General features: G+C 46.9%; 1 protein-coding gene across 3 annotated transcripts in view; it reads left to right on the top strand.

Annotated features, from left to right (window-relative positions):
• Positions 1 to 27,669, top strand: part of ebf3a (EBF transcription factor 3a) — a 94,659-nt gene that overhangs the window by 49,759 nt on the left and 17,231 nt on the right. For 2 of the 3 annotated variants that reach the window (XM_083687365.1, XM_083687366.1), the window contains exons 7-10: positions 6,785 to 6,866; positions 10,706 to 10,823; positions 16,881 to 17,014; positions 17,803 to 17,929. In XM_083687365.1, coding sequence (XP_083543491.1) covers positions 6,785 to 6,866; positions 10,706 to 10,823; positions 16,881 to 17,014; positions 17,803 to 17,929 — 461 coding nt within the window. Of the gene's footprint in view, positions 1 to 6,784; positions 6,867 to 10,705; positions 10,851 to 16,880; positions 17,015 to 17,802; positions 17,930 to 27,669 lie in introns of all 3 variants that reach the window. The other variant, XM_083687364.1, reaches the window with a different exon arrangement.

Raw genomic sequence — 27,669 nt, 5'->3', positions numbered from 1 at the left:
CAAAAGCCTCTGCCAAACCTTCATGTGGAAACTGATATTAATATAAATACGTCTACACACACACACACACACACACACACACACACACACACACACTCCATCAGGAGAGAGTAGGCTGTCCTCTTAGACAAGGAAATGTGAGACACACACTCGGCCTTACATCAAAGACGAAAGAGGGTCTTAAGGGACTGAGAAAGAGGGAGGGGGTTTGTGTGTGTGTGTGTTTGTGTGTGTGTGTGTGTATGGGGGGGGGGGGGGGGGTGATGATGAGGAGGCAGGGGTTTTGAAAAAATAAAGAGGGTGGAGGGGCAACAGAGAGGCAGGAGGGGGGGGGGGGGGGGGGGGGGGTTTAAAACAATACATTTCCATAAGCACTGCCACTTAATCTGCCTGCAACCTGGAGGGAGTCTTCCCCAGGAGCCTGCAACAAGTCAGAGAGGGGTGCTTTCTTTCTCTCTCTCTCTCTCTCTCCCTCTCTCTCCCTCTCGCCATCACAGCTCTGGCCACTCTGGAGTCCCTGATGCTGCCTAGCTGGCATCCTTCTCCTCTGGAGTCTTCATGGGCTCCCTGATCACAGCTAGTAAATAGAACACCGGTCCGCAGGGAGGAGGGGAGGGAGGGAGAGAGGGAGGGGGAGAAGGAGGGGGGGAGGAGAGAGAGAAGGAGTGAATCTAATGAGCCTATAGCCAAAGACAAAATGCAGCTTGATTGACAGGGCAAGTGATGTGTTGTGGAAATAGTGTCAGCACCGCGTTACACATTACGGCAAGCGGGGGCCATGTCAGGCATTAGGAAGAGTATAGGGGGTGCAGAGGGACAAACCTTGCAGATGTAAATATCAGCCTTTTTCAGGTGTGTGTGTGGAGCCAGCTTGAGGGAAACTGAGGGTTCTCTTTTCTCCGGGCACCATCCACAAACAATGGATTCTCTTGAACATGTGAGCCATAGACACACTTCTAAGGCTGGGAAGACAAAAGACAGAACATTGACAATGAAAATAACAGTCCTTTAAAAAAAAAAAAAAAAAAAAATGTTTATATCAATTTACTAACACATGGAATGTGATTGAATAGATCATCAGTTGTGATTTGAAAAGGAATTAGAAACTCTCAATCATTTATCTTCTAAAAACACATGTTCTTTCCAAGAATAACACAGCGTGATATCTGACACTGAGGGGAGGACAGTTTCTTACTTGTGTCCAATCATATTAGGACTTCCTGCTATCACCCTTTTAATAAGAATTGTGGGTAATGCTGGAGATCATGGCATCTATAAGCGCCTGCCTTGACAGCGCAACGCTTCCCACAGAAAGCAAGGACACTCCAAGATAAGGCGGCCTGGTGAAATCGAGGCTTGCCGGGGTCCCGGTGCTAGATTGGTAAAGGGTTAATTTCTCAGAAGCTAATAATGTTCGATAGGGAGGTGTTTGTCAGGAGATAAGGAAGTGATAGGATCTGGGAAGTCGGTCCCTTGGCGACCGTAGTACAAATATTGTTAATGCGGTGTGGTTACTACTACCGCGAGAAAGGCCGTTAAAATAGAGGAGGTAGGTTTCTACCACGATGGAACATCGCTACGCTTTGACAAAGGCCACTGATTCGCTGAACTCAAAAGTCAAGCCCTGAATATTCCTCCCGAGCCCCGGGTACATGTTTCCCCTGTGCGTGAGGGTCAGCCGGAGCACCGCTGAATGGTTTGCACGACATTCAAAGGAATACTGTCATCGCCAAGCCCTAAGCACACTCCTATTTACGTATTACGGAGGGGTGTGGGGGGGGGGGGGGGTAAGAAAAAAAAAAAAAAAGAGAGAGAAAAGAGACAGGGGAAAAAACGAGTGCTTACAATGGGCCATCTGGTTCCTGCTGTAAAAACCACCCGCACTGCCCTTGCCCAACCCCACCCTCCCCACCCCCCCCCGCCCCATGATGTCATATGTCCATCTGAGAGGGGATCTATAACAGAAAAACCTACAAGAATTTAATAAGAGCGGTGTTAAAGCAATTTGTCATGCCATATTTGAAGAATAAATCAGCCTTAATGGACGGGCTGTTTCCCCCCCCCCCACCCACACACACACACTTTTATGCCCTCCTTTGCTTGGACCCTTAAGTGGGTGAACCTGGGAGAGGCTACCAATGAGGTAGAGCGGGAGGGGGGGGGGGTTGGGGGGGGAGGGAAAGGAGAGAGGACTCTGACATTAAGACCCCAGCATTTTGGAAATCCAATATGTATTGACCTGTGTACTATCTGTGTGTAGAGATCTGATGTCAGCAGAATGTTGTCTTGTATGGGAAGCGCTCATTACAGCCTTTTTCTGAGGGAAGCACATTGTCTGGGAAGGGAGGGGAGGGGGGGAGGGTAGGGGTTTAAGGGTGGGGGGGGTGGGGGCCGATCGGCTAGGATTGCGGGGTAATCGATACTGCCAGCGACTGATGGCTCGCCTGGAGAGGCCCACAGCTGCGGCCACTGCTCTCAGCGCCTTGCCACCAATTAGCACAGCTCCACAGTGGAGGGCTCCTGCACTGACCACCGACCAATCACTGAGGATCTTCTCTAGGTTTTTTGCTTTTTTTCTGCTTTGGCCTTGACATGGAGCTTTCACCCATCTGTCAGCCAGTTTCTTTACCCTGCATATCATTGTATCTCTCCTGACTAAATGAAAGCTTAGGATTGTTATTTATTTCAACAAATTTTTTTTTTTTTGTATATGGTTGACATCGTTCAGCAAATAGGTCGTAATGTTCTGCAAAACCTTCCAAAATGGTGGGCTAAATTAATTTATAGCATAACTGGCACATTGTGAACTAATGGCCTTTGTCTTCATTATACGTTTTACACCAACTCCCGATGTTCTGTGAGCTAATAGGCATGGGGAGGCGTGAGAACGCGGAAACATATTATCCTTGGTTCTCTTCCTGTGAATCCTGCTTGTGTCGTTTCTCCTCTCTTAACCCTTGGAATAATAGAGACATATTGTATCAGTTCCTCTTTGCACGAAGTCATGATAAAACAGAGAGGGGAAGTAGAGGGGGGGGGGGGGGGGGAGTAACTCTACTACCAATTACCTCCAATAGGACGACACCCCTCTCTTTATCTGTTTGTTTTTACGTCTCTCCCTCTTTGATGGAATGGAGGAGTACTAGACAAAATAATGAAATAGAAAATACATGGATGTAAGGGATTTCCCCTTTGAATGTCCAAGGCTGAAAAATGATCTAGCCATCTTCTGAGTGTAGATGAAGAAGAGCACATTACGGCCCTGGCTCCACGACTTAAAAGTCCCCCTTTTTTTCTCCTCAATTACAAGGTCTGTGAAGCCGAGGCGGGTTTAAAACGTCAAGCCCTGTGCATTTCTAAAGAGACAATCTACTTCTTCTTTTTTTTTTTGCCACCGCCGCCGTTTGACCAGAGGGGTAGAAATCATTATTATGTGATTAGTGACAGTGGTTAGGTGGGAAAGAGCAGTGGCAAGCGCAGAGCAAAGGACAAGTCCAATTAATTACCCAACCCTGGTCGGGCGAAATCATTTTATCAGTGATTTGTCGAAAGGGGGGGGGGGGGGGGGTGGGGGAGTTGAAGTCAGAGATAAAAGTGTGTGTGACAGAGACTGCATTAACAGTACAGCACAGTTCGGTACTTCCTCGGGGTGGGAGGGGTGACACGAGCGAGGGGGAGTGTCCCCACCGCCACCTCCGCGCCACAACGGAAAAAAAGAAATGAAACACGTCCGCTCAGCTTTTTTTCCCTGACAAACCAAATTCGCTTCTTGTGTAATTGATAACTGCCTCGTCCAATTATGTTGCACATTACAATACACAGAGGCCCCTTTCGCCCCGGCTTTAGCCGTGCTGTAATTAGCTATGCTAATATCCCTTTTATTGGTCTTAATATTGCTCAACACCTTTAGCCATCCTGGGAGCCCATAGAAGCCCGGTGGCCTGTCAGACTGGCTGATTATTGAGAAGGATAGCTTTAATCAAACATAATTGCAGTTAATTTTTCTCCCCTCGCTCTCCATTGCCAACATCTAATGTCGCCGACTCCTTGATATTCCATTAAATTACAATTTAACAGCCTCCTTTGTTTCTGATCGTCCTGAAAAACACCACAAAGTTCTGTCGAGGGCTGTTTGGTCGTAATTGCTTCCCATGCTCACAAAGGTCCAATTTACACAATACCCATGTAGAATTTAAACAGCTCCTAATGCAGTAGATATTACAGTGTGGAGCCCTGGACTACAATTGAAATGATTTCCAGCAGATAGCTAGCGAGAGCGGGTTGCTTTGGCTAATCAACTTTGCAAAAGTAAATATAAAGGAGCTAAACACAGCGATTGGGTGGACTTTTAATGAGGCGGTCATCTCTCTCTCTCCCCCTCTCTCTCTCTCTCTCTCCCTCTCTCTCTCTCTCCCTCTTTCTCTCTCTCTCTCTCTCTCTCTCTCTCTCTCTTTCTGTTTGTGTGCATACAGTATTGGTGTTTTTTTTAAACCAGGAGAATCTACAATGCCTGAGGGTTCGAAAGCAGTTTTTCTTTTCATTAAGCATCATTGTTAGCGCTCTTCGTTGCGAGAACCGCACTTGCCAAAAAAACACTCGCCCCAAACCCAGACAATCGTCAGCGCTCGACTCTGGCCTTGCAATAACAAACGAGCAGCATTCTTGTTTGTCCTTTGGTGTGTGTTCCCACTCCTCTGGCCCTGGAGTTATTACAGTCAGCCGAGCAGCAGCAGAAGCAGAGGAGTCGTTTGTTACTAGGACTAGTCTGCCTCTGCCGGAGAGAAGCAAGGTAAATAAAGGCCATATTTCAGGCTTGATTTACCCCGGTACCTACTGTGACACGTTATGACTCTGTGGGGAAATAAAGACAGGGTCAGGGAATTAGTGCATATAATGGTCATTCTGGTAATGGTCCCACGCACACGGCCCACAGCATACTGTACACAATTAAGGCTAATGTGCTAATGACAGAGACACGGGTCGGGTTGTTACTGTAGCACTGATCCAGTGACAGGTCCATCAGGGTGTTAATACCCATCGCGAGATGAACTATTTATTGATGTTGGATGGAAAAGATGTTCAGGCACACATTAGAGACCGGGCTTCGCCACTTTCTTCTCCTTCTTCTGTTCTTTCAACTCTCTCTCTCTCTTTCTCTGTGAGCTCCATCTCCTCCTCTTTCTCCTCCTTCTCCTTCTTCTCTATCTCTCTTCCTCCTTCTCTTCCTTTCCTCCTCCCCCTCTCCTTTTCCCCTGTCTAGAGTCAGTGGGGAGGCTGGGGGGTGTCAGCGAGACTCTGGGAGAATGTGTATAAATGACCGTTGGAAAGGGAGAGGTGCTCAGGGTTACAGATGTCATTTCACATTGTGATTTATTGTACCGGCCAAAGATCCCTTCGGAGACACCAAAGTGGGCGGCTGGAGAGAAGAAAAAAAGTATTCTTTCCTCTGCATAGGGTCTTTATATTTGCCGAGCGAAATACATGTGTTAACTCAACAAAAATACAATCAGAAACAGATGACACCATAACCAAAAGGAGAAATCTTACATTATGCGCCTAACCTTCTCTGGGATTGGGACCGTGTTGAATAAATATTTGTATATGGACATACATATTCGTAAACATGAAAAAAAAAAGACAAGAAACGTGTGGAGCGCCATATACAGTTTCGCGGTGGACACATTTGGAATGAAATAATTCAAAAACAGCTTCTTTTTTTTTTCCCCTCGTTTGTGTGTATTTCAGGGGCTATACTGCTAGTGGTGGTGAATACGGAAGTTGAAAGACAGTAAGCCTCCACCTTTCAACTCTGCCTCAGCACTAAGCCCTCTGTATCTCCTCACATCTCCCTGGAAATGACTGGGGTCCATTTTAAACAGCGCCAATAATGAGCCTTTACAAAGAAGAAGGGGAAAGGGAAGACACAGGAAAAGGGAGTAAGGCAGGATCCTGTATGCGTGACACCGACTCATTTGGGGGATCTTACATGGGAAAGTTGTCAGTTTAAGAGCAGAGGGCTCCTCTACGTAGCAAAGAATACACCATTTCTCCCAATCTCTCTCTGACATGACATTTGTTCAGAAGATTAAGCAGGTTATAATTTGCACCCTAATTGCCCCTCACGGATGGCCCCTAGAAGCGCGTTTGAACCTAATTGGCTGACAGGACTATAAGTTTGTGACGGAGGCGTAGTCAGCCGGTCACCTTGTTTGTGTCGTTGTCGTCGAAAGGCTCCTCGGAAGAGCCGTGGCCGCAGGTGTGCCTTGTTTACCTGGAGTGCGAGCACGTTAGGAGCTTTAATTACAGGGTGGTTGTTTGAGAAGGAAAAAAGGTGGGCGGAATATCAAATGACTTCCTGTATGGAGGATGGCAGATGGGTGGTAGAAGGCGTCGCGATCCCATCAGGCTGTGAGAGAGACGGCGTAATGATCCCTGTGCGTTAGGCATTAAGTCAGGCCTGAGTACCTTTCCGCTTGTAGGGAAAGTCGTTAAGGTAATTGCAGATGAAAGCATCGTCGTTATTGGTCTGTATGGTGGCTCTGTAGTGTTTTACCGTAGATATGGTTCAGATTCACGTGAGATGTGACACGCTTCTTTTTCTTTTATAAGATGTGTTATTTTCCTTATTGGCACAGATTTACACTCTTGAGTGTGCCAAGTTGTGATTGCTCTGATATTCTCAAGTGTCTTACTGTTGATGGTTCCCCAGGGCTCGAAGTGTCGAGCTGTTTTGAACAGGATTGATTGTCTAATGTGAGGTCTCTATCTCTTTTTGCTCTTTCAGATTCTTCTTGAAATTCTTCCTCAAGTGCAATCAGAACTGCTTGAAGAATGCAGGAAACCCACGAGACATGCGCAGATTCCAGGTAACTCGCACAAAATCATCCCTTTCATCCCTTTTCTACCACTTCTTATCCAATCTCAATCGTTCTTTATCTCTCTCTCTCTCTCTCTCTCTCTCTGTCTCACACACACACACACACACACACACACACACACACAAACTAACGTTTTTTTCCATATCCCTATAGGGCTGGTAGGGCTGCTGAAGCTTATTGCTTTGCAGATGTATTCGATGAACAGGTCAGCCAGGACAAGGTGGCCAACCTCCAAGACTTAACTCATATGTTAAAGCTTAGTAGGGTTAGGGTTAGATTTAGGGTTAGGATGGGTCAACAAAATCTTCCTGGAAAAGTCCAAAAAAAAAAAAGTATTCTCTTTCTCTCTCTCTCTCTCTCCCTCACGCTCATCCATCACAGAAAACCAGAACCGTTCCCAACACAATGCTTTTCATTTCAAGAAAGAAAAAAAATCACATACTTATAGCATAACGTGTAGTTTCAAACTATTTTCACAGCTTGTGCCAGTTTCAATAAAAACACCCGGCCTGTGACAGACAGTGCTTGAACAAACCACTTCAACTGTTCCACCGTGTTGAGGTTAGATATATATAGATGTATCAAAGAGCAGGGGGCTCCTTGAAAATAACCCGGCCCCCTCGCTTTCATTTTTCATACTTTGGCGGTGCGAGTGGCGTTGGCGATATTGATCCATGCGTCGAGAGCAGAAGGTCAAGCCTGGAGTGAGTGGTAGTGTCCTCTCGGTCTCCGTGGCGACTAAAAGAAGCATCCGTCACCACTGATCTGGCGGTCGACAATGGAACCACCAGTCACTGGGAGGGAGGGTGGGAGGACTTCTCCCCTCCGTGGTCTCACTGCCACTAATCCCCCCCCCCCCCACACACCCACCCCCCCCCATCCTCTGTCTCCCCACTCTGCCTGCTCCCAAGGTTTAACTGGACTTAACAGCATGTCAGACCCCTCAGCAGTATCTGAGGATGCGGCTACCTCAGCACCTTGAGAAGGAGATGGTGTGTGTGTGTGTGTGTGTTTGTGTGTGTGTGTGTGTGTGTGTATGTGTGTGTGTTTGTGTGTGTGTACATGCAAGCGTGCATGTGTGTGTGTAAGACAGGAAGAGGACGAGAAGAGCTGTATGACTGCCATTCAACCCACACACTCCCTCTCTCCCTCTCTCTCTCTCTCTCTCTCTCTCTCTCTCTCTCTCTCTCTCTCTCTCTCTCTCTCTCTCTCTCTCTCTCTCTCTCTCTCTCTCTCTCTCTCTCTCTCTCTCTGGAGCAGCCCAGCTACAGTACAACTCAACTTCTATTCTTATCCTGGGAAAGCTATCAAAGGCCCTTTAAAACAAGTCATTTCGTGCTCCCATTATATTACTTAATAAGAACCCACTTTTAATGATGTTTTGCATGGAATTGCAGACAAGGGACTTCTTTTAAAGATATTAGACTGTAATGCTTGGACACGTGTAGCTATATCATTATAAAAAATCATCTTACCTATAAATTTAGGATTTTGTGACTCAACACGCACCTATAAATCAAAACAGAAACAAAAGGCCGAAAGAGAGAGGGAGAGAGAGAGAGAGAGAGAGAAAAAATCACACGAAAGAAAAAAAAAACTAAAAACGTCAGACATCTCCTTTTTGAAAAGGCCTGACGTTAAAGAGACCGCTCTCTTGGCTTTCATCCCCTGTCCGTCCGCTCACCCGCTGGACTAAATGCCATTTCCAGAATAAATTTCACAGATGCTCCCATCCGACGGTGTTCCGCTGGCAAGGTCGAGCCTTCCGCATGCCTCCCCTATCCCCACTTACCAGCAGCAAGCAGCTGGAGGCCAGAGAGAGCCCTATCCATCATCCTACTCCTGGCCCTGCTCTGAACCTCCACTCAAGAATGGAGCCCTTTCACTTTCTTAAAAAAAACTGAGAAGGAGAGGGTGGGGGGAAGAAAAAGAAAAAAAAAGAGACAAATTCCATTGACATACTGAGGTCAATCACCATCAGAATGAACCTGGGAAGGAGCTTTACTGCTCTCTGACTGAAAACACTTTCCCCATTCATCGCCGATCCCCCTTCGCCATTCACATGGTAAAAAGCCCTATTACCGGGCATTAAATGCAACTGTATAATTAGAATTGTTTACTAAATAGAGAGAAGGAGGTTGGGATCATTCATTCGAGAGGGGCTTTTTGGGCCACCCTCTTCGTTTTGTCCCTTCGCCATCGCCCGTCTCGGCGTTTCGGGCGAGGAGGGGAGGGTGTTGGTGTAGGCTGTTTGCCGGCCGTAATGAGATAAACCAGCCAATCAATAATATCAATAGATCAATGTGAATGGTGGCTATTAGTGTGGAGAGGGCCACAGACGGCGAAGAGAGAGACTGTTCAGAGCTGATAGAGCCTATGAGTGAGTCCCCCTCCTCCGTGTGTGTGTGTGTGTGTGTTGTTACCTTTAAGTGGCAGATGAATGGTGAGTGGCGGTGCGCTTTGAAAAAAAAACACACACACACACACACACACACTCTCTTATTCAAAATGGAGGGTCGCGAGATGAGTGGCAGGTATTGCTTACACCCACTCCTAGTGACAAAAGAGCCTTTTATCGCCACGTTCACACTTGTTAATCCGGTGTCTTATTTGGACAAAACAACCCTGCTATCATAACAAAGGTTAATGATGTGCTCGAAGCGAAATTAGACGTGCCTCTTTTTCTGACTGACTGGATGGAGAGAGTTAGACGACTGTGCTGTTACGCGGAGAGGGAGGGAGGGAGAGAAGAAAAAAAAAAACTGAGATAAATGAAGGGGGAAAAAAAAAAAAAACGGAATAAGGCCAATATTTTGACGTAGGAAAATGTTTTGATTGGACATCTAGGCTGTCTGTGAAGCGTTCGCTGTTATCGCTAGGAGATAGTCTTCACATTGGACTAAGTAGGACTTCTCTTATGCCTCAAGAAAAATATATAAACCTGTATTTAACGTCCTGAGCTTGGACGTTAATGGTGTGTGTTGAGTGCCAACACACTGGAGGGAAACTTTTAACAGCTCCTGTTTTGTTTTGCTACTCAAGGTGTGAAAATAGACTATTTTTCTGATTGGTGTGATATAATTTATAGTCTTAATAACTCCGAACCTACAGGGACTTGTACTGTGAAACCGAGGACGACAAAAACTAGCCACTTCTCTCTCCTATACCCCCCAGCCCTCAGCCCCCACCCCCCCCACCGCTTACAAAATAAACAACTGCAAGGACTTCCAGGCCTCATGCTTTGTGCATGAAATGTGTTTTCACTTATTGTTCCGAAGGTGTGGAAGGTGCTTGTACGGCTCTCAGCATTCAAAACAAACCCTAGAGTTATGTCGCGCTGAACGGGTGGAAAGAGTCAAACAAACACAATATTAAAAACAGTGAATAACCCCAGACTACCGTGGCTGGGGTATCTTTGACAAGCCACTGGTTGACCACCCATCCAACTTGTGTTATACAGCAGAACACCAACGGGGGGGGGGGGGACAGCATTAAAACTAACACAAGCACTATAGAGAAGCTCTTCCATGTGTTTCTCTGTTTGAATGTGACACTCCGTACAATGCAATAAAGCCACTGTGGTCTCCTGTGTCGTCCTCTTCCATAAAACTCTCCACACAACCTCCAACCTCCTGCTATAGCACCGCACATTGGAACCGGACTCCCGCTCTGTGCATCTGAGACAGGCTAGCACGGCTAGGCTAGCACGTCTAGGCTAGCCTGCTTCGGGGACGTATCAGGTGACTGTGGTGTGCTATAGCTAGGTCCACTAGCGGCCTCTCACGTAGCTATCTAATGACCTGCTCCCCCTTCCACTCTTGTTGCAGGTTGTTGTATCGACAACAGTCAACGTGGACGGCCACGTCCTGGCTGTGTCCGACAACATGTTCGTCCACAACAACTCCAAGCACGGCAGAAGGGCCCGTCGTCTCGACCCTTCAGAAGGTACGGCTCTTCCTTATCAGGACAATGGTAGGCACAAATTTTCCCATTTTCATTTGCCCGAACGCCGCCCTCTCACTCTTCTCTTCCGCTAGCGTAGTTCATCCCTTTTTTCCCCTTTTCCTGACACACTCATCGTCTGCATCTCTCGCTCGATTGTTTAGAAGTCTTCCTGTTATCGCCTTAAGAGTACGCCTCTTCTCCCTCCCTCTCGTAGTACGACTTCGTAGTGCTCCAACACTCTTCTCATCTTAGTGATAGATGTCATGTTGCTATGAGCTTCTCTCATTTTCCGACTATTTTCATATTTTCATGTATGAAATATTCTTATTGTTATTATTATTATTATTATTGCTTTGTATATACCTCCAGTTTCCCTCTGCTCTCTATTGAGTTGTTTGACGTGTTTCTGGACCAATATGGCTTGTTATAAAACACCTAAAATCTGCAAATGATTTTTCGTGAGGTCAGGTCGAGCTGTGTAGCGATGTATGACAGCAGTGGTGTACAGCTGTGAGAAGTCCAGCCCAGCTGATTCAGGCTGATTGACTGATTGCCTGGTCTGCAAAAAAAAAAAGAAGGAAAACAGAGAAAGGAATAGGGAGGAACATTGGAACAGCAAACCCTGGGAAATGTAGATGCAGGATGCCCTTTAACCTCTCCTGTTGGACTGCATTCAGTTTAAAAACTCTGGAAAATCTGACCTTACCAGAGTACATTTCTTTGTGAAAACGAGATTGTGTGGATAATGTGAGGTTACCGAAACCTTTAAAACATAACATTAGTATTTCTAGCCTTAATGAGATATTAATTATCAAATCACTAACAAAGAGGTGATATTTAATAATGCAACAGGAAGAAAGCTAAGGCTCTATATCAATTCAAAACTCTGCAGGGGAGGGAAAGCAAACTTATTTGTTTTTTTTTGGTTCTTTGTTAATGACAAAACGGCAGAACGAAAATATAATAATTGACGGTTTGCCCTGAGCGCCAAAGTCGTTATGCCCAATGACGTATTGTTTGTCTCTCACTAGATGGTAGGTGTGTTTTGCTTAGCAACCGACTTTAATTAGGAGAGCAATTAAAGAGGTTGAGCCCTCCCCCCCCCCCCTCGCCTCCCCCCCTCTCCCCCCTTGTCTGTGGCACTCCCGTGGGACGGGGGAAACTGGCGTCTACACAGCCCTCTAGCCCAACCCACCTAGCAACCACTGGGGCAATTCGTCTTCAAAGCCCAATTTGCAGACACCCTTTTTCTTATAAATCCATCCATTTTTGTTGGTGCTATGATCAATCTCTTCATCGGCAGTGTGTGCCTCCTCCATCTTGTCGTTTATTAAGAGGGAACAGTACGTAGGATATCCATCCGTGTATGGATCTTGTCGTAGGGCAGAGGTCAGTGAAGGAGAGATAGAAGGATGACTTTAACGAGAAGAGTTCGAGATATTGAAGAGTGACATCGTTCTTTGGTTCAAAGTCATTTGAATTTTTAGGGGAATTGTGAACAGCACACCTCCTCCTTAAACACCCACACGTTCTCAGATGACGGAGTCAACACTCTCAGTCTTCCGCTTTTATATTGTCGTGTTTAGCTGAAGGAATAAGGAGACAAATAAAAAGAAGACAGAGTCTCGTTCCATCCGGTGTGCTGTGAGACGCGATTCAACACAATACAAAACACATGAATAGTCAGTCATAAAACATAATCCCATCCATGTCAGCAATGAAGTCCAGAACCGGAGTGTGCTTTCGATTTGCAACACATTCTTGGGATGTCATTCAGTTTTTCACTCGCTTAAATGTGTTATCTTAATTTTTGTAACATCAGCAAGGCATGTTCACAGACAATGTGTGCCAGCTGATGTCCTTGTGACCATAATTCACTAAATTGACACAGGCATGACACACACACACACACACACACACACACATACACACACCCACGCACACCCATTCCTCTCTCACTCACTGCCTCTCTCACTCACACTTGTTCCCCCTAGTTCATAAATGACCCTGTCGTCAGCACTGTTGAGACAGAGAGAGAGAGAGAGAGAGAGAGAGAGAGAGAGCGAGAGCAGAGCTGAGCTGAGCTGAGACCGAGTCTGAGGGGGATGCTGAGGAGGGCTGCTACTCTGCCTCGCCGCTGCCTTTCAAGGCCCTGGAGCGGCCCAGGCTGATTTGCATGCCAAGTGGCTGTAATGCTGTTAGGTTTATGCAATAAAGACAAGCGGATCCAGGCTGCAGGGCTTTAGCGAGTTAAAGGGAACAGATGGCCCTAGGAGAGGTAAAAGGTATAATCCCGTCAGCTGCACTATCAGCCACGCCATCTGGCCGTCCCCACCGCACAATTACAAGACATTTTAGCAGGCAGAACAAAGGAAGGCCCCCCCCCCCCCCCCCCCCCCCCCACTCTCTCCCTCCACCAGGCAAGACGAGACCTGTTTGAGTGTCTCCATATCGTGAGGATGAGGAGAGAAGGTGACAAACGCTGCCATGTTGCCTTGGGAAGAGGGGAGCGCGGGGGCCTGATTAGAGCGTTCGCACCGCGCCGCGCTGATGTTCAGTAAATAATACTCAAGGGGGGGGGGGGGGGGGGGGGGGTTAGGTGGGTGGGTGGGGGGGGGGACCAAGGGGCTTTCAGCTACTTGGCTAGCTGTTGACTGTCCACTTGAAGCACAGGAAAAGGGGTTCGGTGAACAAAGCCAGCGATTCGTCCAAGTGTGACAAGTGATAGTGGTAGATGAGGGGGCTGCATTGTGATGAGAAATATGAGCGGAGCAGAGAGCTGCCTGGCATAGGCATGGCAAGGCACAGAGTGAGGACTTATTGGTCATGAAAACAATAAAAATAAATCCCCCAAATCTTGGATGAAAAAAAAAAAAAAAAAAAGATTGAAATCAGAAGAAATTAAAAAATATATATATATCGTCCGAAACATTTTTTTCCGATGCTTCGTGCGACATCTCCACTGTCTTCTCCAATGTCTTCTTTTTTTTTTTTTTTTCTTGTTTTACTTGATCACCACCAAAAAAACAAATTTAAAAAAAAAAAAAAAAAAAAAAATCAGACTAATTATCGACCAGAACAAAACCAAGCTGTCCGTGTCTCTCTGATGCGATGGGTGAGATGGGTGAGGCGGGGAGGTGGTGAACTTGGCCACGGTGCGGCTCCTGTGAACCTCGGGTTGCTCTCACCAAAAACCACAGGGCCCGTTGCTTGCCTGTGCGTCTGCTCTCTCCAATTTCCATCATCTGCTTGAGTGCATTGTGCACGTATATCATTAGATGGCTAACGCTGTCTGTGTAATTCGGTTCGCCATGCTCCCCATTGAACACATGTTCCCCCTTCTATATGTGCATTGAAAATGTATGCAAATGTGGGGCAGGAGGGAGACAGCTCACGGCTCGGGCTCCGACGCGGCTGTGCTCTGGGCCCCCGTCTCCCTCTCTCTCTCTCTCTTTCTCTCTCTCTCTCTCTCTCTCTCTCCACGCCGGGCTCTGCTCGTACCATGGATGGACAGGGAGAGAGAGAGAGGGAGGGAGGGAAGGGGGGGGGGGGCAGAAAGCATTGCGAATTCCGCGGCAAATGTGCGGTGCTCTCAGGCCCCAGCTGCCAGCTAGAGCTTGGCCCCTCCTGTGCCTGCTCCATGCCCCCCCCCCCCCCCCCCACCCACCCACCCACCCATCCACCCTTCCTCCTCTCCCGACAAACCCCCCCCCCAACGCAGCCGCCCCCTCCCCTCCTCCTGCCTTCTCCACCCCCCCCCCCCCACCCACCACCCACCACCCACCCCACCCTCTCACCTACACAAAGTAAATTTGTTTACTGTAATTTTTGGTGAATTATTTGCTATAATTGGCAGAGCTGATGAAGGTCAGTCCCTTTGAGGAGGCATGTCTGTCTTTAGAGAGTTGATCCTTTTTCAAACGCTCTGCCTGCAATTAAGAAAAGCAAATGTCACTCGCAAGCCTCAGAAATGAAAATTTGTATGAACTTATTAGCATGGAGTCAACAGCGCTAGTTAAGGGCAAGGCTCCTGGTGTGTGTGTGCGTGCTTGTGTGTGTGTGTGCTTGTGTGTGTGTGTGTGTGTGTGCCATGTGTGCTCTGGGGCCTTTGCTGCACGGGGAGATGCGCGTGGAATGAGCAAATACAACCTCCACTAGTCCAACATTAAAGCAAACAAAGAGCGAAGCCATGTCTGGAGTGTTCGACACAACAATACCTAATGGTGATTAACTTGGCTGGCTTCATAGGGCAGAGGAGGCAGGGGGAGAGGGGAGAGAGAACCAACACACACCACTGATCACACTGGATCATCACACCCACACATTGTTGATCCAAAATCATAATGATATGATCAGATTATATAATAATAATAATAATAATAATAATAATAATAATAATAATAATAATAATAATAATAATAATGATGATGATATATTATCGCAATAATTCTCGATATTTTTTTTTTTTCATTTTTATTTTGATGAGGATTGTTGTTGTTATCACACACATTATGAGTAGATGACATTGTAATACGAAGGGGAAAAAAAACGATTTCAATGAAGTGGTACAGTGCACCTTTGGTGCAACAAGACCAATCACGTTAAAAGGTTCTACCAATTGCCAAACATCTCGCCTGAATTATTTAGAAGGCTTTGTGGCTCTAAAGTTAAAAGCACCGCTTCATTGTCTCTCCCCGGTCAACAACAATACGAATGATGGACCCAGAAAGAAAAAAAAGAAGAGGAAAAAATAGCAGTTTACAGAAGGAGGAGAGAGAAAAGAGGTCCAGTAGCTGTAGCAGTGTGTGGAGCCTCCCACCGGTGCGTAGGGAGATGTAAAACGGTAGTAGTAGTAGTAGAAGTGAGCTTTGATAGCCCAGAGTGTACATCTTTACTATCAACCCTTTTGTATCAGAGCCGGCATTCAAACATTTCATCAAAGGAGGCCGAAGGAGGTCTGTCAACAGAATGTACAGGGAGGTCTGATCAAAGGCCTGTTCTAACGGGGGGGAGGGGTGGTGTGGGGGGCCGCCCTCGGCGCCCGTGTCTCGGTTGCTACGGTGAAGGGGGCTGCTGTGTTCCTGTGACCGTTCTGCTGCGGTTCTATTGTGGTTCTGCCGTGGTTCTGCAGCGGTTCTGCAGTGGTTCTGCCGTGGTTCTATTGTGGTTCCTCTGTGGTTCTGCCGTGGTTCTATTGTGGTTCCTCTGCGGTTCTACTGTGGTTCTGCTGCGGTTCTACTGTGGTTCTGCCGTGGTTCTACTGTGGTTCTGCCGTGGTTCTACCACAGTCTGTACCACCAGTGGAATAGGGACTAGCAGAGCTCAATAGAAGGGAGCTGAGGGAGGTCAACTCAGTGTATCAGATCTGTGGCTACAAAGATCATGCTACTTTCTGCTCATACTGAGCACCTCTGACAGATTTTAATACATGCCCTTTTAAATTAAGTTTTTAAATGAATTGCGTGCTCTCTATGAAGAAAGAAAAGTAGTCATTACCGGCTGCTCAGGGTGTGTGTATGTGTGTGTGTGCGCGTGTGTGTGTGTGTGTGTCTGTATGTGGGTGAGGGTTGAAGTTTTGAACCAAAGGCAAAGTTTGCGGATAAAAAGGCTCGTCCCAATTAGTGGCTCTACAAGAAATCGAAACGCCAGGCTTTTGCTCCTCCACCTCGCTCAACGACCTTTTGATTGACTCTGCTTAGATCCGGGAAGCAAAGCAGATAAATCGACATGCCACATGCATACGCTGCTTAATCATTTGTAATAGCCATATTTGCCCTGACACACAATTTGCAACATCAAGCCATTTTTCTTGGGCCCTCGCTCACCGAACGGTTGGCTTTTCTGGGAGCGTAAAACCATTTACGTTTCTTTTCCTTAACCACATGAGCGCTTTGATGTATGACGGTGCCCCCTTTTGTGCCTGGTGGCCAAATCATTCATGCTTTTTGTTTGTTTTTTTCTTGTTTTATTGTCCATGGTGTGATTTGTAACTGGGTAACAGATGGGCTGACTAGAGTCCTCGGTCCTAAAGTCTCTTTTTTCTTGCTCTGTCCCAAGCAGCTACCCCGTGCATAAAGGCCATCAGCCCGAGCGAAGGATGGACCACAGGGGGCGCTACGGTCATCATCATAGGAGACAACTTCTTCGACGGCCTTCAAGTCGTGTTTGGGACCATGCTTGTGTGGAGCGAGGTAAGAATGTGTTCGATTCTAAGACGAATGTATGATTTCAGGATATTAAGGATAGACGCCATAGATAATGTTGTTGAGAGGGTAGGTGTAATAATATAAATTGGACTTATGCAGCGGTGCTGTTTATACATTTCACACATGAGTTGGCGGTGTAGTATGAAGCAAATGTGCAGGTGGGAGCTGTAGCTGTAGCCAATCAATGGAAGTTGTGTGTGCGTGTGTTTGCCTGTGTGTGTGCGTGCGTGTGAGTGTGTGTGTGTGTGTGTGTGAGTGCATGTGTAATCACAGAAGTAGATAAGAAGCTAGATAAACGAATGCGCAGCATGTCTAACAGCAGGAAATGGAATCCTGAGGCCTCTCGGGGAACGAAAGCAGAAACCATGAGGCCTTGCGAAACAATTGAACAATTAGGGGCCTGAAATATTACTAAGGAATAACACTGCGGGGAAACATATGGAGGTAATTTTGGCGTGAACTATGCCCCCTGGCCTTTCCTGGGAAAAGCCAAAGCCAAGAAACATTTTCTACAGACGTTGGGTTTTCTCCTGTGAAAAAAACACACACACACACACACACACACATACACACACACACCCAAAAAAAAAAAAAAACGTTGGAGAAACCTTGAGCTTGGCCATGTAGCCGGCGAATGGAGCCTTGCTAGATGACAGGCTCATTTGGAGTGATTGCTGTAATTGAGTTGAGCTGGCGAACGTCACTCGCCCGGCCAGGCGAGCCATCACATCACGCTACTCGCTCGCTGATTGCTCCCTGTTGATTCTCCACAGCTGATAACGCCCCATGCTATCAGAGTGCAGACCCCACCCAGGCACATCCCCGGGGTGGTGGAAGTCACCCTCTCCTACAAGTCCAAGCAGTTCTGCAAAGGGGCTCCCGGGCGATTCGTCTACACCGGTAAGCACATTCTACAGGATATGTTTTCTCTCTCTCTCTTTCCCTTGATGACCCTTTCCCTCATCCATCTCTCTGTCTCTCTCTCTCTCTCCTTCTTTCATTCTTTCTCTCTTTCTTTCTTTCTTTCTTTCTTTCTTTCTTTACTCTATACACTCACTGAGCACTTTATTACAACACTATACTAATACTGGGTAGGGCCTCCCTTTGCTCTCAAAACAGCCTCAGTTCTTCGTGGCATTGATTCCACAAGATGTTGGAAACATTCCTTTGAGATTCTGGTTCATGATGACATGATTGCATCACGCAATTCCTGCAGATCTTTCAGGTGCCCTTTCAAGCTGTGAATCTCCCGTTCCACCACATCCCAAAAGTGTGACTGGGAAGGCCACTGAAGAACACTGAACTCATTGTCATGTTCATGAAACCAGTTTGAGACAACTTTTGCATTGTGACATGGTGCATTATCATGCTGGAAGTAGCCATTAGAAGATGGGTAAATTGTGGCCATGAAGGGATGCACACACGGTCAACAACAATACTCAAATAGGCTGTGGCATTCAAGCGATGATTGGTTGGTATTAACAGACCCAAAGTGTTCCAAGAAAACATTCCCCACACCATTATACCACCTCCACCATGAGAACATGTACAGGTGTTCCTAATAAAGTGTTCAGTGAGTGTATTTCTCTCTCACTCTATATTTGACTCTCTCTCTTTCTTTCTTTCATTCTTTCTTCCTCTCTCTCACTCTCTATTTTACTGTCTCTCTCTCTCTCTCTCTCTCTCTCTTCTTTCTTTCTTTCTTTCTTTCTCTCTTTCTTTCTTTCTTCCTCTCTCTCACTCTCTATTTTACTCTCCCCCCCCCTCGTCTCAGTCTCTCCATGGTCTGCTAAGTGCAGAGGCAGCATCATGCTGTATGACTGCAGGCCCACCCGGCTGTGACAATGGCAGCCCCTGGGCTCACAGGGCTGTAAAACGTGTGAGAGCTGCCCGGTCAAAAGGTGCTCGAATGAGGCCCCCTTTCTCTCTGTAACCCTATCCCTCCTTCCCTTCCCCTCCCAGCCCATCCTGGGGGGTGGGAGGGGGGGGGGGGGGGGGGGGGCAGCTGCCAACTCCTGTTAATCTCCAGCCCTTACAGACACGTCACATGACCAGAACCATTACAATGCTGCCGTCACATGACCAGCTCATGGGCGATTTGTTTTGAAGACAAAAAAGACCAAAAAACGGAAAAGTTGAGGGAAACACATTTTAGGCATGCTGGATTCGGTGTGTGTGTGTGCGTGTGTGTGTGTTGTTTAGGATCATGACATTGTGTCTGTGTAGGTTTGTGTGTGTGGTGGTGGTGTGATTGTGTTTATAGTAGGGGGTCACTGTCTGTGTCTGGAGAGCAGGGGCTAGCGGAGGCTAATCTGCTGTCAGTGGCGGCGGGGAAGGCTGGGAAGGTGGTCGTGGTGTTAGTGTGTGTGTGTGTGTGTGGAGGGCGGGGGGGTTGGGGGGGGGGGGGGGGGGGGGGGGCGGGTCACTGTCTGTCTGACCTGGAAGCTTCTGTCTGATCCCAAATTGACGCGGTACAATGAGATAATCATCAGGAATGACTTTCACTCCTTGAAAACTGAGCTCCAGAGCCCCTATCCCCCCCCCCCCACACACACACACACACACACACACACACACACCCAGACCACCGCGGTCCTGGCTGTGAACACTGTGGTGCCGTCGGAGCACGGAGGGCCCTGGACTCCCTCTGGGCAGCTGTTTTCTATCACGGTCCCACCAAGCTAGCAGTCTGGCACGCCACTCTCACATTTAACCTCCTCAGCATGAGCCGGGCCACAGGGCAACAAGCCCTCCTAGATAATGAAACAAGAGTCTAGTGTGCAAGACAGAGAGAGAGAAAGTGTGTGTGTGTGTGTGTGTAAAGGTGTAGGGTGCTGTGTAAAGCCAAGGGAAGGTATATAAGTGAAGACATTAATGGCTTCTCTACAACCCTATAAGAATGCCAGAACTAGCAAGAAGGCTCGCATTAGTCACACACACTTCATAAGAGGAGTGTAGTGTTTCATGTCATTCCACGCTGACAAGAGTATTTTCCCGCCCCAAATATCGGTGCTGTTGTTGTTGCCGTTTTGATTGTTCATGACTCTTCTTCCCTGATTACCTCTCTCACTCGTCAATACTGCGAGAGAGTTACTCCGAGGCATTTGAAGAAGACAGTTAATTGTCCTAACAAATTAAAAGATGGAGTCACAAATGATATGTTCCCCTCATTTCCTGAGATGCTCCAATACACTGGTTTGCACAAGCTCAGCTCTGTAGCGACCGAAAAGAGGAACCAGAAGATTAAGTACCGATCTCTATGAAATTGCCATTTAATAGACTGTTGTTACTTGAACAGTGCTAGAGAGCGTTATATTTCCTTAAAGCAGTGTCAATAGTAGTGGAATTATGATAATGTGGTAATGACTTTAATGTGTATTGTTTCTTTGACCAATGCTCAGAGGTGCACTTTCGTTCTTATTTGTACACGTTATCTTTCAGCCCTTTGGAATTATTCACTGCACTGCACTGCCCCCCCCCCCCCCTCCCTTCTTAAGCTATATTGATCGGCAATAACCCCCAACATTTTACAGTTTTAATTAGTTCTGAATCAGCCTCTTTGAACTTAATATATAAAAAATGTCTAGTATTGGCATGGGGGAATACTTTGGGGGGTTTTTTTTTGGGGGGGGGGGGCATGCAGCCTTTTACACTTCACAAACCCAGTTTGAGGAAATGTGTGTAAACAATTGTCCCAGCATGCACAGCTCGTTTAGAATGTTCATGCTGACCGCCCTCCCCTTTAACTGAAACGCCCATCGTTTGAATTAAAAGGAATCGTCACATACAAACAGTGGAAGGTGCCTCCCCTGTAAGTTTACTGTAGTCAACGTGGCCTCCCCAGCGAGCCGTGAGCTGTAGAGGTCAACTATGTCCTCTTTATGGAGCCCTTATGCGAGCCCGTAAGATGTTTTCAGATGCCATAAACCCCGGCATCGAAGAGGGAACTTAAAAAGTCATCAGTCAACCGTGACTCAATTAGACCTCAGCTTTGCACAACAAAGGTCATCCTAAGTTACTGAATCAATGAAACTGATCACCTCGGTACATAGTAGCGGGGGGGGGGGGGGGGGAGAAGAAAAACACTTCAACCCTCAAGATAGGCAGATTTTCTATATGTGGGAGCTATTTGCTACGAATAGCCTATTCTTGGCCAGGCTCCACCATCAAAACACAAAGAAATCGCTAACCAGTCGACGAGTGAAGGTGTCAGGGCTCTGAGGTTGTTTTAAAGGTCTGTTGTGTTCGTTCGGCACTCTCAGCACTGTCAGCGTCAACACTGCACTAGTTTAGGCTAACAGTCGATAATTATTTCCCATCACGGCCAACACAAACTGGCTGTCTTGGAGGTCATCGCTCTTTAAACAAATGACTTGTACTCGAGCTGAAAATGACACTTAATTGCCTCCCACGTACGCTGCTACTTCGCAAGTACTCTCTTACTGGGTCAAGTGTTGGAATTAAACGTGTTGTAAATCTCACTTGTTTAAAACTGTTGCAAGTGAAAAAGAATGAGGAAAACGTAGAGAGGAACGTTGTCGTAGAACATGAGGTTACATAAACATCAACTCGAGGATAAGGATTGTATCTGATGACACCCCATTACCCCATTCTCCTACTGTATGTCATCCAGTGTTAGTCTACTGTTAGCTTAGCCTTTTACACTGTATCTGGCTATATACAGCTCTGTTAGCTCAGTCTGAACATCCTTGTACACAGCCTTGTAAACAGCTATGTTAGCTTAGCCTTTTACTCTGTAGCTGGCTATATACAGCTCTGTTAGCTTAGCCTTTTATCCTGTAGCTGGCTATATACAGCTCTGTTAGCTGCCCTGTACACTGTATCTGGGTAGTTACAGTACAGCTCCAGGCTAAAGAAAGTGCGTAGCACTTTAATGTGTTCTGCTACTGTTTGTGCTACTTGTGTCCCTAGCTTTTTTATCCTTTGAAGATGCTCATGTTCGTTCGTTCTCTGTGTGCTTTAACCTTGTGTGTTCCGCAACATCTTTTGTTACCACCAAGGCCGTTAGCTCGCGGCTTCTGATACCTGTATCGGTTATCCATTGATCAGGCCTAGTGCTGGAACAGGCTGTCAGGAGGGTCCTAGGAAAAAATCAAAGAACGACAGACGTGTTTGTCCTCTTGCCAATACTCCACACTCTCTAATAAGTCCTCTAAAGCTGATCAGGCAATTTGAAGAGGCTGATCCAGATGTTACATTTAAGCCCCTCGATTGGATTTGACATTGAAACTGGTTTCTCACTCTCTTTTCCCCGTCCCTGGTAAGTTACTCGCTTCAGTGGTTTCAGCTGAAGAAAGAAAAAAAGAACATTTGCCAAAATGTTGGCAGCGATTTTTCTATTCTATTACCTGAAATTCAGAGAGAGAGGAAACGATATCCTCTTGTCCGAGCAGAGAGCGGAATCCCAGGCAAAGACTGTGTGTGTGTGTGTGTGCGTGTGTGTGTGTGTGTGTGTGTGTGTGTGTTAGTGTAACTGGTTAGGTAGTAATGGAGACTTTAACATGGCCCTGCCTCTTGAGCACCCTTACAAATGATTCAGAACTATGACAGGGTTCATAAATAAAGCTCACCATTGCAGTCTAATTGCATCAAAGCTATTGCTTTCTATTTAGGCATGGTCACTGGCGGCCCCGGCCTTTCTGGCTCACTGGAGGCCAGGGGGAGAATAAGACGGGGCTGTCTGTGCTATCACCCCGCCACACCATTTGTCCTAATCAGTGACACCCATTTACCAGAATTGCTTAAAATGAACTATACCTCACAGAGAAACCCAACATTTACAGCCCGCCATTCATCACCGGGGAAACTGAGGGCCAGTAAACTTTTCCTTTCCTCCGATGGGATCGCCGACATGCATCAAAATGTTAAAAAATGATTTGCGAGGGAGAGCTGTCACACATTTATCAGAAGAAAGGAACATTATTTGCTAATTTCCCAACCTGGGCCGTGACAGGGTGCTTCATCTTTAGACCCATGGTGACCGCCATGGCCCTTTTTGTTATTAGTACAAGTCAAGCGTTTTTTTCCCCCTCTCGTTTTTTTTTGTTGGCCTTTTTCTTTTTTTTTGGAGGCTGCCTTCTAACAAGAGCCATTTGTCTATCAGCACACGGCACCTCTCTCTCCCCCCATTCCACTCCAGAGGTCTTTGACCAACGCTAGGCTCTCTCGCGTATGCTCTCTGTGGACTTGGCTCCTTCCAGTTTGCGGTTTGCTGGGGCAGCGATCGGCCGGAGGCCTGATAAATCACAAAGTTTCCCTTGTCAAGGTGAAGGTATCGACTTCGCTGCACCAAAACTGACAAAATGTAGAAGAGAGGAGACAGCCATTCATCATCAAAAAAAGGACAAAGGGGTCATCTCCTCGCTTTCACTCAATAAAGGGGGCTGTTGGAGATGTGAGGGGTTGAGGATGTGCAGGCCTCTCCTCTCTGTCGGCTGCGGTGGCACCACCAGCCAGGCTCCGGCTCCGGCAGACTAATTATGGGCATTTAAAAGCCATTAACCTCGGGTCTCTGTGTGGGAAATGGTATCGAATGGACTCCTGTAATGTATGGCCACAATACCATTTCCTCTGGACTTATCCGAAACATTTTCCAGATTGTTTATTGTTGTTCTTCATTTTCAAATGCCTCCTTTTGGGGGCTTGGAAAAGACCGTTAGCGTTTGCTAGCACAAACGTGAACGCGGGACCTTTTTCGGAATAGTGACGAGGAGTGACGATGCCCGTGTTCAAGATGCCACCAGACATCGTCTACATCTCCAAGATATACTTACCTCCTTGTACTCCTTCTCCAGCCCTATCTCTCCATCAGACGCCTGTTCCCCACCCAGTGCCAACCTCTCTCTTGTGATGTGGTCTCTGTATCTGATACAGCCGGTGCTTACAGCTTCCCCTTCACTGAGGGGGCTGGGCTTGTGTGGGCTTGTGTGTGGTGCTATGCTTCCAGTATAGCAGCCGACCCCATAAAGAGCGGTAATCATAGCCTCCCCACTCACTATGTAAACAGAGTTGTTTGAATGCAATCCAATAGTTGTCAGTGAGGGCTATTTTTCTCTCTCCTCCTCCCTTCCCTATGAAGTAGACAGACGAGCTGTCCCCCCCCCCTCTCTCCCCTCTCCGCGGTTCCATGCTGTCACACCAGCGTATACCGTTATTTATGTCAGACCAGCCTACTGTGGCGGGGCGGCGCGTTGAGGGGGGGGGGGGGGGGGGCTCGTGTGAACGCCTGGGGTGGTGGAATGGGGCGTGGGGGGGGGAGAGTGGGTAAGAGTGTGTGTGTGGGGGGCAGCGGGGGTGGGGGGGGGGGATACAGTGGAGGAGCACTCTTTCTCTACTAATTAGACAGAGAACACGACACTCTCTCCTCACTGTCACAGAGGTGGGCACTTGTGAGGGGGGGTGGGGGGAGTGGGGGGGCGGGATGGGGGGGATTTTCTGCCATTATTTGATGGCATGTAATTATGAAGTGACCTGTGAAATCCAAGGCTGTAATTGAAACAAGTGGCAGCCATTGAGCATGCCCCCCCCCCCCCCGCCCAATGCCCCCCCCCCCCCCCCCTCTCTCCCCTCTCTTTTTTTTGCATGTGATTTATACCCTCAGCTATAGTACAGTAGCTCTATTAAAAAAAAAAAAAAAAAAGAACGGGAGAGAAAGTGGCTTCTATTTTAGAAAAATAGAACCGTGGGATGATTTGGATATATTTGGCTCTCACCTCTTTGCTATTTTGAATCACTTTGTAATGCTCCTTTAAATAGGTTGTCCTTGCTAAGTCAGGGACGTTAGCTCTGCTCGAGTAGCCAGGACAGCCTGCTGATAGATGGGGGCCTCCAGCCCTCCTCTGGCCTCCGTGTGCTTCCCTCTGCACCTCTCAGGCCCTGCCATACAGTGCCAGCATCTGTGATCGCAATCCAGTGCCAAATGTATCGAGAAATTAATGAGAAAAGCTGCAAAGTATTGACTTTGAGAGGAAAACACAACTCATCTTGAATGAGGAGGAAAACGGAGCAATAATTTTTAGCGGTCATCGATTCGATTATTTTTTTCTTTTTTTCCCCCCGCCCCTGTCCATGTATTGATCTTCATTTTACAATATTCATTTGCACCTGCGATCGGGCCGCGAAAGGCAACCAATTTGATTCCAAATCAGTTGGCGGTTAACCTGCGAGTCTGCGATGGCCGTCATCGATGTGGAGCCGCTAAGTACCAGTGGGGCCAGTGATGGGGGACGGGGGGGGGTCAGGGGGGTTACTGCCTTACCCTGGCCTTGTTACAGAAGTACACTTGAAATGTCATTTTCTGTCAAAGAAATAAAATATGAAGACGAAATCACCACTCTGTTGAGTGTCCATCGCCTTGCGCGAGCGCCTTACCCCTGCCAGGAACAATCTCCTGTCTCCCAGTCCAACCTCCCTCTCATCATAATGCCTGTATCGGTTCAAAGTTCATGAAATTTCTATGAGCATTGATCTGTCTTCATTGATTTTTTTTTCTTTTTTCAGCTGGGCTGCGGATCTTTGAAATTTTAATTTCCGGGGGCATCTGAATTTCTCCGAGATGAAATAGCTTCCTAGGAGACAGGCAGCAAAAAAAAAAAAATGGTGAAGTTAGCACCGTGTCCGGGTGTACCCGTTACAAATATGAAGTTTATAGCACCGTGTCTGAGTATATGTACGTAATAACATTAAGGCGGTAAGCTTCGGGAGGGGAGTATTGAAATGGGACAATGCAGTACAGCCAGTAGCTCACTTGTACTCTGAGGGTTTCTTTGCCCCCTTTGCTTTCCATTTAACTGCTTTAGACATCCTTTGTACATTTGTGTTTCATGAGAAAGAAAAAAAAAGCCATCTACCCAAGCAGCAGGGTACCCGCATGTCTCTCAGGGTGAAACCATTTCATCCCAGCAGCCCTCACCAGCTGGTCAAGTTCACCTAGTTACCTATCGCTGCCTGGGACATTTAATATCTTCAAGGTGATATAATTGCTATTGGCATTTCCCCCCCTGGATTCAGCTGGTTAATGTGTAAACGACGTGTCAGCAAATAGCACTTTGTCACTGGAATCACCGACACCCTCTAGAGGGTCCCCTCTGGTATTGAACAATTTGATTTGACTTTATTTAATTTTTACACATTACGAGGCGTTTAGTTGTTGTTATCCTTCGAAGTGCCGCGTCTCTGTGTGGCACAGGCCCAGTATACAGAGGTAGACACCGCTGGGACAGCAGTCTTCTGCTCCCCCCCCCCCCCGCCACACACCATCCAGAGCAGCTTAGGTCTCAGTAAGGCTTGACAATAACAAATGCCTGGCTGCTTGGCATGGATTATATTTCAGGGCCTGCTCTAAGAAATTGTAATTATGATGGTGGTCTGTTTTCAGGGAGGAAAACTAACTGAATTATTACCGACGCATGATTGGGAAGTTGCAGGAAGATGATCATTATTTAAATGAAAATGGAACTCATTTATAGCTAAACCCAGCAGCTGGTGAGACCAAATGAATCTCTTCCTGTTTTTATTATGGAAGTCAGCTTTTTCTGTCAGGAGGAAAATAAATTTAGTAAATTGAACCAGCCGTTGTTTTTTTTTTCTCTCTCTCTCTCTCTCTCTTTCTCTCTCCAACCCCCCCTTTCTTCAAAACCCCTGTTAAACAATGGGCTGCCGGCGTTAAAAGACACTTCCCCTACATGTTGTTGTTTCTCAGGGTGTGTGTGCGTGTGTGTGTGTCTGTGTGTGCGTGTGTGCGTGTGTGTACTTGTAAAGCAACACCAACAGCAAAGAATAAATCTCCCAACAGTATACAGTATACTCTGCTGATACTTGACTTTTTACTTCTTCTTTTTTGTATTCATGCACCTTCTCATCTTTTAAAATGGCCCCTGTAGTCCTCTGAGGCTTCTCTCCCTGCCTGCTCCATGGCTTGGAACTACCCTCAGTCGGGGCTTTTTTTTTGCCCCACAGTACAAGGGAAAAGCTATGTTCTTTTCCTCTCAACCCACTCAACTCCAACTTTTCTACTTTCTAACTGATTTGTGTGTTGAGGAAAAAAAATAACAGGAAGAAAATCAGTTGAACGAAAAAAAAAAAGAAAAACCGCAACCCCTTGATGGTGTAGGTGGGGCACTGATAAGCTCCGAGCATTTAAGTCTAATTAGACAAAGTAATAGCGAGCGGCAGCCATGAAGCCAGTTATCATCTCACTGAAACAGAAAGACTTGGTAATGACCAGCAATGGAGGGGTGGAACACTGGGAGTTCAGCTTGATACTTCCTAGAACATCTGTGTTTACAGAATAACACAGTGTCGATGGGAGTTCTTCTAAAAAGGATTCTCCTCATGTCGTTTCACCACGCGACAACTGTTAGTCAGCTTTCCACGGGCGCTACGATCTCTGCGATACCTTTTTGAGGTGGGAAGCCGTCGATACGGCTCGTTCTTTTCAACGCGTAATCCCTCTGAAACGCTACAGCCCTCTTTCACAGTCTAGCAGAGAAAAGAGCTGCCTCTCTTCTCAGCGTATTACAGAATGTGTGTGATATCGGAACGGGAGCAAATGAGTCTTGTCTGAGAAGCGTGTTAATATGGAGGCTGTGACAGGAAGAGCTGACAAAGTAGGTTAAGTC

Source organism: Argentina silus, assembly GCF_951799395.1.
Source record: "Argentina silus genome assembly, chromosome: 16".
NCBI lineage: Eukaryota > Metazoa > Chordata > Actinopteri > Argentiniformes > Argentinidae > Argentina > Argentina silus.
The sequence above is the reverse complement of the archived record's forward strand: the minus strand, read 5'-3'. Positions and strand labels throughout refer to the sequence as shown.